General features: G+C 36.3%; 1 protein-coding gene across 1 annotated transcript in view; it reads right to left on the bottom strand.

Moving 5' to 3' along the window:
- Nucleotides 1-268: 268 nt before the first annotated feature.
- The window catches only part of YWHAE (tyrosine 3-monooxygenase/tryptophan 5-monooxygenase activation protein epsilon), a 55,146-nt gene continuing 44,386 nt past the window's right edge, over nt 269-11,028 (bottom strand). Inside the window, exons 3-6 of the mRNA XM_077749598.1 lie at nt 8,996-9,102; nt 8,081-8,287; nt 5,877-6,013; nt 269-1,223 (exon numbers count right to left, since the gene is read on the bottom strand). Of these exons, the coding sequence (XP_077605724.1) occupies nt 1,171-1,223; nt 5,877-6,013; nt 8,081-8,287; nt 8,996-9,102 (504 nt within the window). The 3' untranslated portion in view covers nt 269-1,170. The remainder of the gene's footprint in view (nt 1,224-5,876; nt 6,014-8,080; nt 8,288-8,995; nt 9,103-11,028) is intronic.

Below are 11,028 nucleotides of genomic sequence, written 5' to 3'. Positions count from 1 at the left end.
TGCTGCTACCTGGTTGAGAGGACAGTAATGAAGTCATTTGGTTGGTGTTCTTAGTGTTCTTCATCAGGTTACAAGTAAAAAAAACAAAAACAAAAACAAAAAAAACTCTTTTTCTAAAAAATACGCATCATCTTTGGGGAAACAGACAAGTGATTTACAAAGAAAAGTGGGGGAAGGGGATCTTTCCACATTCAGGAAAACAATACTGTAAATGTGTTTGGACTAGAGATTTTATTTCAGAAAGATAAAGGATGGAGGCGCAATAATATTTGGCATTTTTAATTTAGGTTTGTTTTATTTAAGTTTAATGTTAATTCCATGCTGTGTTTCAGTAAGAACAATACAGATTCTGTATCTGTGGCTCCAGTCAGATATCCAGTAGTACAAATTAGCTTCAAGTTACACATACTGAACAAAAGAGGTTGAGCGAGCGAAGTAGGGAAGGGGGGGGCCCAGGGGGAGAGGGAAGGAGAAGAAACAAAGAATTGAACACGCATGCAGGCTTTTCCATACCACCTTCAATGCTAACCTGCTGTAGAGGGAGAGTAAAAGTAGGCAAGAATGAGCAGCCACGGATTGTTGAACTGTTACCAGCACCATGCTTTTCAGCAACATTTCAGCAGAGTTTGAAACACTTTTACAGCAAAACCATTACAACAACTCTCCGAACAACTTTTTACCACCTCAAGCTAACACCCAATTAATTTTAAACATTGGTATAAAATTCGATTTAAACAATTAGAAAAAGGAAAAATAATACCACAATGCCTCTATAGTGTGATTAACCTCTCTCTTAGATGCTTGCGTCACCTATAAGTCTAATGGCTTTCGAATGTCATTTCCATTTCTAATGGTGATCTTGCCCCATCTGGCAGGAGACAATACAGTAATGCTGAAAAAGCCTCTATGCAGTCCTGTTAGTGTCTTAAAGAACCTAAAAGCTGGGACCAGTAAAATCCACAGAAATTCACTCTTGCCTTTAAGAACTTTTGAAAACTGTTTAAAAAAAAAAAAAAAAAAAACAACCAACAGGGCAGGAACCTAAATTCTGAGACCAAATGTAAAAGTCAGATTTGGTGGTTCTCAGTGACAATGGGGGAATTTCCAATGGGGGTGGGATGGGAAGGAATGGGGTGGTCAGAGATGGTTTCTCTTGTTGGCTTTTATGTCTCACTGATTTTCATCTTCCACATCCTGCAGCGCTTCTTTATTCTGCTCTTCACCTACAAAGAAGAAGGAGTTAATTATTGCATACTGACTAAATCAGGTTGTTGTGGTCACAAAGATTATCATTCCAAGCATAAAGACTCCTTATATATTTGCTACAACTGGTATTAACCACAGACAGGCAAAGGACTTCTACCACCCTTGACACCTGAGATGCCTAAGCCAAGAGGTGCTGCTGGATCAAGGTCCTAAATGGTCAACAGGATGAAAAAACTGATGCACAATAAAACTAGTTTTATGCTAAATAAGCTCTTAAAAGTAGACAGCCAAAGTAACCATATTAAATGATTTTCAAGCTTTCATGTATATCTTGGGTCAAAATACTCTTTCTCAATAACCTCACCTCTTCAAGAGACTCAAGAGTACTTTATAGTTTTTGTTTTATAAAATCTACCCACCACAAGCTCCAAGAGAAATGCTTCAATGAAGAGAGCTGAGCAGTGAAATGCTCCAAAGGAGTTCTACAGTTTTAGAGGGAGAGTTTTTGCTTTTTGAAGTATTTTACATTTTGTATCTTAGCCAGTCACACCAAACCATAAACCAAATTCCTTACTCCAAAGTGAAACAGCATGCTCAAAGTAAACCGGACCACTGAGGTTATTAAAGAAGGGCATTTGGACCAGTTGTCTCATGCCATTTTACTTTCCCCTTACAACATGATGATCGGCCTGAGTAGTTTCAACTGCACTATGACATGCAATAGAAAGCCAGCCTAGTCACTGGAGAATCATCTACCTATTAATAAGCATTAAATAAGTCACAGCCATACTAAAGAGAGCATGCAAGTTTTTGCTAAAAGAAAAAAAAATAAAACAGGTAGAAGTTACACTCTTTTGGGCTTTAATAAACCACAACAATTCCTATGTAGATACTAGTTTGAATCCAATTTCAACAGAAAAAAATAACAACTAATCCAATAATCATTACAGTTCAGACAATCCATCCGTTCACACACAGTTTGCTAAATTACTTAATTAGGATGGATAAATGACACTAAAACTGGCTGCCTACCAACATAAACTATTTACCCTAAACAGTGTTTTTAAATAGTCTGAAAGATCTTGATATGATAAATAAATGCTGTCACAGCAACAAAGATTAGGTGAATGTAGTTTCAGACATTTAAAATTTTCTTCTTTGACAGAAATGTTTGACACTGATATGGAAGTCTTAAAAAGTACTTAAAGTACATAAAGATTTGACTCATATATAGAAAAAGACATGCAAAGAATGACCAAAAAACCCATTTACTGAAGAAAGAAATGATGGACCACCCAATTGTTCCCAAAATAATGTATTCAAACTTAGAAATGATAGAACATTCACGCTCATTTTTAACAGCAATACACTGCCAAAATAATGTTAACATACAACAACAGAGCACACTCTAATTCACTTATAAGCAACCATTAGGTTTGCCAAGAGTTCCAAGTAACTTTGGCATAGAATATTGTCAGATGAGTCACACCCAACCAGAGGTAGACAAAGGTAGCAGATCATAAATGTCTTAGAAGGTTTCACATCCTAGAATGTAGAACAGGCAGTTTTGTAAGCAAAAGGATGGTAATATATGCAGGCATGATTAGTGAAGAACCAAAACTAAAAAGCAGAATTTGCTGTGCCATGATAATGACTTACAAAGTAGAGTTTTTAGGAAAGGAAGAGTTGGATTTTCCTTTAGGAATCTATATTGTAAGGAGAAAGGGAGGGAGAACAATCATATGAAAGCAACATTACAAGAAAAATAAACCAAGATAGCAGGACAAAAGAAAACATCAATGATTCAGGGGAATCAGATTTTGGTCTTTTTAACTTTGTATAAACTTCATTCTACAAAGTATCTGTCCCTTTTACCCTTAAAAAGATGAAATAATATCCTCTTAAAAGGTATACAGAAGGGGGAAAAAAGGTTTCTTTGGATATGTATTTCTTTGCCCACTGTTTCTTGATTTTGAGGGAAGAGGAGAATAGGTAGAGAACACACACTTTTTTCTACAGACTTGCGTATGAAATAGTCCTCTGAACAGAGATTAAAAGGACTGAAACCACTTAATGAGACAAAGTGATAGGTTTATAAAGATGTTCCAACACAGACAGAAGTTAACACATCCCACAGTTTAAAAAGTATAAAAACGTCTCAGTAAAAGCTTGTGAATGACACAGTTCTTCCTTCATAATAAAATTAAAAAGGAGAAAACAATCTAAATTATGGTCAACTAAGTCCAACATCTTGGAAAACTGCCAATTCCATGACTGCAATTCTGCATGGATTGTAAGTCACAAAACCAATTTAATAAAACATGTAATACTATACCTTTTAGGCAAATGGCAAATAAATTACTAGTGCTCACAACAATTTGTAAATTCAGATAATTTGTTAATTTTACTACAAAGTCATGAGACTACTGGAATTTTTTCTGTTAAACTATCATGTTTCATCATTTCAAATATTGTCTTTAATGAAAATTCATCTGTTACAACTAAATTTTAATCAACTGCTCAATGTAAAAAGTGGTAAGAATTGAAGCAACTGGGTTTAACTAAATTTACATAAAACCATTTTAGGATTAAAGAGAAATCTATGCTGAAATGTAATAAAACATCTTATAAAGAACCTTTGCAACTATGAATATGAAAAGTAATTAGTTTCAAGAAAATATCCAATTGTAAAGGGATCTATTTCAAAAAAGGCTTGATAACCAAGAAAAAGAGTATCTTTGGTTTTGTATAAAAATGGAACAGAACATATAGTTTACTTTGATTAATCAATTATTGGTTATCAATGATAAAAAACAGTGGTATTAGAAAATATAAACTTTAGGGGCGCCTGGGTGGCTCAGTCGGCTAAGTATCTGATTCTTGGTTTTGCCTCAGGTCACACACAACCTCATGGTTTGTGGGTGCAAGCCTTGCATCAGGCCCCACGCTATCAGCACAGAGCCTGCTTGGGATTCTCTCTCTGCCTCTCCCCTGCTTGCGCACACTCTCTCTCTCAAAATAATTAAAGTTTTAAAAAAATTATTTTTAAGAAAATATAAGCTTTAATTTTATAATCTAGCAAGCTTAGTTATAAAAGCTGGCATAAAATGTCTTTAAAAAAAAAAAAGCAATGTTTCAACCTAGGTCACCTTGTTATTTTCAACCTCAGAAAAATGTCCCCAGAGGTCAGAGGTGTATATACCTTACTTGGGTCAATACCGCTTACCAAACTCTCCACATGTTTTCCCTTTATCCCCTTGAGGGATCCCCTGTTTGAACAGGCAGAGATACTAGTCTTCTCTGAGCTGAGGGTGACTGTGAAGAGTCCACAGCTGTTTGGTCATTCTTCTGAGTAGTTATTGTTTAAAATACAACAGAATTTTAAAGCTGGAAGGAACCTAAGTCATTACTTCAGATATGGTAAACTGGTTTTGAGTCCCACAACCTGGAAGCAGTTGCCTAAAGTGCTGTGTTAAAAAGTAATTTGTGGCTCTGCCAGGCTTTGTTGGAAAAGTGTGCAAGCAGGTCACGTTTGCCACACTATCTTAAGCCAACCCTACTTAAATATCCAAATATTTCATAGAGCTAGTGAGCTTTAAAGCGGAGTCACCTCTCACGTTAGTACCTAAGTAAGTCTAAAATCTCACTCTATCCTTCCATAGTAAGAACACTTACAACATACATGCCCTGAAAACCCATTTTTAGAGGCACTTTTAAGAAATATAATGCTTCCAAAGACAGTACAGCATGCTGGCATGACCAAAGGACTACATTGAGCCTCTCACAATGCAACATATATGCTTCATTTTGGATCATATACTCTTATAAGATCTGCAGCTAATACTGACAAACTTTTTGTTTCTACTTTCCATACCACCACCACCAACTGTAAAATTAATTAAATGGTTATGCCACACTAGTTTTTGCACCCTGTGCCCTCTTCTCCCCAACTCTTCAGTGATCTATCATGGATAAAATTGATTCTTTGGAATAAACAGAATGAAACCTCCTTTAAAATCAACATTACAAATTTGGGCATTTAGAATATTATCCCCCTGCCCCAATCACAAGATTAAATTTTGCAAAATACTATTTACAACTGAAAATTAAAACAAACAGAGAATAAACCAGACATCTTAAATAAGGACTAAGAACAGGACAGGATGTTCCATTTGCTATATAAAATCTTCTTTAGATAAAAGATTTCCACACAGAGAAGACGCTTCATAAATACATACTGACACCATCTAGTTTTAACCTGGGGATACTAGTCGGCCAAAGCAGTGATCAGGACATTCAAATACAATTAATCTTCAATCCCTAAAACTGAATCTGAGGAAGAGAAAATGAACTGCTTCCTCCCTCCATCTTCCGTAACAGTGAGAGAAATTAGGGAACATTATTAGATAAGGGCAAAACTTTTAAATCTTTGAATATAAAAAAAGATCCCCTTTTCCAAATAAGTCTTTTACATTATCATCATACAGCCCAAATTGGAAAACTGTACTTTGAAATCATTTGCTGGAAAGGCAAGAATTAAAATTTGGTAGTTTGGGAGAACAGGCTGTGAGTCTAAACTGCAGCTTAATGTGAAGAAATGCCAAGAAATTTCTAAGAGCAAAAAGACCCAACAACTCAAAAAGACACACTTAACTTCCAAGTTTCCTTACCATCACCCTGCATGTCTGAAGTCCATAGTGTCAGATTATCACGTAACAACTGCATGATAAGTGTAGAGTCCTTATAGCTTTCTTCACTCAGCGTATCCAGTTCTGCAATTGCATCATCAAAAGCTGCTTTTGCCAACCTAAAAGTATTTACATAAATGTATTACAAAAATAAGCCCAAAAACAGAATTAGAAACCAATCTTTTTCTTCAGTTATCCCACAGTATATAATAGTGACTGAGAAACCTGGGTTTAAATACTGAAATAAAGGGAAAAGCAAGTATAACTGATAAAAATTAACTTTCTATTTAATTTTGTAATCTAACAAATTTGGAGGTAGTAAAATTTTTGGAGCACTATTTTTTAAAACCTACTCTCTTCTCAATGTGGGGCTAAACTCTGGACGCCGAGGGACCAAATCACCTTCTCTACCATCCAAGCCAACCACGTGGCCTTTGAGCACTGCTGCTTACTATGCTTAACAAGCCTATCAGTAAACAGAATACACAGACCAAATTCTATCCTAAACCACAGCCTAAATATATACAACATAAAGGTATTATCAAGTTCTAGTCAAAAGCTCACTTACTGACAGTATCTCACAGAATTTAATGTTAACAGAAGCAAAAAAAAAAAAAAAAAAAAAAAGGCAGTAGTATAGAACCCACAGAAATGTGATAAACCATTTGCTGCAATTTAAAAGAAACAAAATCAACATTTACTGAGCATGGTATATAATGTGTACCAATAAAAGCAGGACACTGGTGGAGAAACAGAAGAGAGGAAAGAGATAATCTCAGTCCACAATGAACTTAAAACATCTACGAATACAGGGCTGACACATAAACCACTACAAAAGAAGAATGCTATTCTGGAGAAAGTGCTTCGAAAACCCTAGAGGATGAGCAAATGGGGTTGGGAAGACAAATGTGAACTCATCTTCAAGGGTAGGAAAAGACCATGAACGCACACTTAAGACTAAAGCAAACACGTAAGGGTAAAGGCATGGAAAAGACTTAAATCATAGTGATATGTGGGACAGGCTAAACTAGAGAATGACAATGAAAGACCCAAGCAATACTATTAGCTGAACAGACAGTTGGGACTTCTTCATTAAAACCTGTATTTGTTTGGGCAAATTCAACTAGGCATTTAGAATGTTTTTAGATGAATAATGACCTGCATTTAAACGAATCCACCTCACATCAGAAAAATCTCTCCTTTCATGGAATATCTCATTCCTACATACTCAAGAATACCCTAAGTTACAAACAACAAATAATGAGGTACCTAAAATAGGCAAATTCACAAAGACAGAAAGCAGACATTGTCAAGGGGCAGTAGTGGGGGGATATGGAGAATCAGTGGTTAGAGTTTGTTTTAGGTGACGAAGTTTTGGAAATAGTAGTGACAGTTACACCATATTGTGGGCGTACTTAATGCAATCCAATTATACACACCAAAATAAGGTTACAATGATAAACTTCCTGTTATATTTTGTAATAACGTTTACAAGTAAAAAGCTATGTACATGAAGATATCCTTTAAATTTCTATCTTCCAACAAATGTGGGGTGCCTGGGTGGCTCAGCTGGTTGAGCATCAACTCTTAGTTTCAGCTCAGATAATGATCTTACAGTTCATGAGTTTAAGCCCCACATCAGGCTCCACCAACACTCACACTATGGAGCCTGCTAAGGATTCTCTCTCTCCCCATCACTGCTCCTCCCCCACTCAGTCTCTCTCAAAATAAATAAATTTAGGGGAAAAAATTGGGAACAATCAAATATAAATGCGCAAATTAACATACAAGGATGGAGAACTATTCATATTAAAATAGAAAATATGAAATATGTACAACTAAGAGCATAACTATATTTTAAAACATGCCTACAAGGACCAAAAGCTAATATAAAAACACTGAAATAATTACATTACAATTCCTCTCATTCCACTCTATCACTAAACAAGTTAAAAATTCTTTTCAACCTACCAACAAAAATCTTCCCCATCAACATCCAAACTGCTATCCTAACAAACTAAGGTCTGTCCTAAGTCATCCAAAGCAATTTCATTAAGAGTCAAAAGAAGTCTTTATTACATAGCCAAGGCTACAAAGGCAGTCCCAGGAAGCCAAAGAGAAGTAACTGTCCTTTGTAACTTTTCCACTTACAGAGGGAGAGCTTTTCTTTCTCTTCCATGACTTACCTGCAGGCACGGTCAGGGGAATTAAGGATTTCATAGTAGAATACGGAGAAATTGAGAGCAAGACCTAAGCGAATAGGATGCGTTGGTGGAAGTTCTGTCATTGCAATATCACTAGCAGCCTTATAAGCCACTAGGCTGTTCTCCGCAGCCTCCTTCCTGTCATTTCCTGTGGCGAATTCAGCCAGATACCTGTGGTAGTCCCCTTTCCTAAAACAAAACAAAACAAACAGAATTAGGAAAAATGCATTTTAAATAAAGTAAACTGTTAACAATTTTTCTATGTTCTATAAAATGAAGTATGTGACAAAAATATATTAATAAGTAACAGTATACTTCAGTAACTTCACGAAGTCCCTTTCAGGAAAGACTGACTTGCCTATTTAGTTTTCCCCCTCAGTTTGTATTATCAAACAGAAGTAAAACCCTAGGGAAATCAACTGAAAAGTCTCAAAAAAAAAAAAAAAACACAAAAAAACAACAACAAAAAAAAACAACCACCAACAAATTTATCAGTGACTACAATTAAACATGAAAAGTGGTTCCAAAAAAGTGGCATGACAGTTTGTTTATCATGAAATGAAACTTCTACATAAAATGTTAAAATTGAACTATGTAATAATGCATTGCTAAACAGCTGGAGGCTAATTCCACACAAAAACAAATTTATTTAGGTAAAATAAAACCTAGTGCTTTCATAGCAGTCTGACCATCTTAAATGCAACAACTGTTTATTAACAGTGAATTTGCTAATGATTACTCAAAAAATTAAGTTTTGAAAATCATTCTTCCCATGTAACTAACCTTCTAACATTAAACAACTATTATTAAATAAAAATTGAACACCTACATAAAAAAAGTTAATTCTAAGAGAGCTAACATTTAATCTGACATTTTCCCTTCTAGTATAGAACCTACATTTTATAATAGAAAACCTTGGACTCGCCAGTGTTAGCTGCTGGAATGAGGTGTTTGTCCAGTACATCCAGAATGTCACAACAGATTAATTTTAGCTCAGTCTCAACCTGGAAAAAAAAGTCAAAAATTGTTTAAGTCTAAGAAATTATATAAATTATGACACATTCTCCCTCTGGTTTTAAGGAAGACAGCCATAGTAGACAGAATATACATCTTTCCCCAAACCTTCTTCCCCTCTTTGATTTAAATGAAAGAAGAAAAAAAAAAAAAACAAGCAAGGCACCTGGGTGGCTCAGTCAGTTAAGCAACTCTGTTTCAGCTCGGGTCATGATCTCTTGGTTCCTGAGTTCAAGCCCCACATCAGGCTCTGTGCCACAGTGCAGATCCTGCTTGGGATTCCCTGCCTGTCTGCCCCACTCCCACACATGCTATCTGTGTCACAAAATAAACTTAAAAATAAAAAAAAATTTTTAAAAAGCAGAGGAAATTTGTCTCCAAGTTATAGAAATCACCCTCTTTCTTGCTATATGCTGTTAAGTGTTTAAAAGAAAAGGGAAAACACACACACACACACACACACACACAGGAGCACCTAGCTGTCCATGGAGCATGGCACTCTCAATCTCAGGGTTCTAAGTTAAAGCCCCAGGTTGGGTGTAGATATTACATAAAAGTTAAAATCTTGGGGCACCTGGGGGGCTTAGTCTATTGAGCATCTAACTTCAGCTCAGGTCATGATCATGCAGTTCATGGGTCTCAGACCTATATCCAGCTCTGCACTGACAGCTCGGAGCCTGCAGCCTGCTTGAGATTTGGGTCTCCCTCTCTCTCTCTCTGCCCTTCCCCCACTTGTACTGACTCTCTCTAAAACAAACTTTAAAATAGAGACAAAGCTAGGATGCAAACATACGCAGGCTATAAAGCCTAAGGTCATGGTTTATAAGGGATGGAATAAAAATTCAAACCCAGGCAGTTGGCCCCCAGTGCTCACATTCCTAACCTTTAGTGTGCTCAATAGCCAATCACTTTAGTGGCAGAGATTCACAGTCAAATTACAGCACCAACAATCTGTATACTAAAGTAAATATTGCCACTCATCTCAATTTATCATACCAAAGATGCACATCCCCACTGAACATAGATACATATATCCTGCTATTTTCTGTTAATTCATGGGGACACTGGTGAACCCTTCCAAGTTCTTCTTATGCCCTCTGGAACCACGTTTTCATTGTAAAGAATTCTCCTCCTCTCTCTCCTCCTGTAATGTCATCCACATCCTAAATTAAACTAGCTCTTTCCTGAATAAACTACCTCCCTTGTGGCTTTTCAAGCAGCAGTGAGTCTAAGAGAAATAATTTCTGAATTCTCTTAGCTCCCCACTAACTCAAATGACTGGCTATTACTCCAAAGAGCTCTTCTTTGGAAGCTCATCCTCTGTGATCTAATTTGTCAGTACCTGTCAGTGGATCTCTACAGGCCTTTCAACCACATTCACAGGCTTCCTCTCCAATTGCTGGGATCACACCAAGGGATTATCACCCATGTTCCTTTCAACAGTTCCTTGATCTCGACTCCATGACGCTATTTGTCAATATCTCTGTGCTGCTTTATCTAAGAAGTCTTAAATTGTATTTCACTACTGCACTGTAACTTCCTTCTTTACTTCCTGTATTCCTTTTATTTAAGACCTTCAGCCTCTTGAATCTTTCATCATCCCCCATTTATCAGTACCTCTCTTTGCTTCCTGCTGTCTTCCCACTTAGCCCAACTCCCACAATTTAGCACAGAATTCTCTCACTTCAGCATTTTTCACTTTCTCCTTTCATCATCCAGGACACCAAACTTTTCTACTGACAATCCATATTTTTGTACCAATATATTTGACATCAATGGGCACAATGATACCAGCTTGCTACCTCTTAAATTACTCAGAACCTTAGTTTTGCCATCAATAAAGCAGAATAATACCTATTCTTTACAGGGTGATTTAAATAAATACCCTATTGTGCACAATTACGTGTATTAATAAA

Source organism: Crocuta crocuta, unplaced genomic scaffold, assembly GCF_008692635.1.
Source record: "Crocuta crocuta isolate KB4526 unplaced genomic scaffold, BGI_CrCroc_1.0 scaffold149, whole genome shotgun sequence".
NCBI lineage: Eukaryota > Metazoa > Chordata > Mammalia > Carnivora > Hyaenidae > Crocuta > Crocuta crocuta.
Note: the sequence above shows the minus strand (reverse complement) of the source record. Positions and strands in the feature narration are given on the sequence as shown.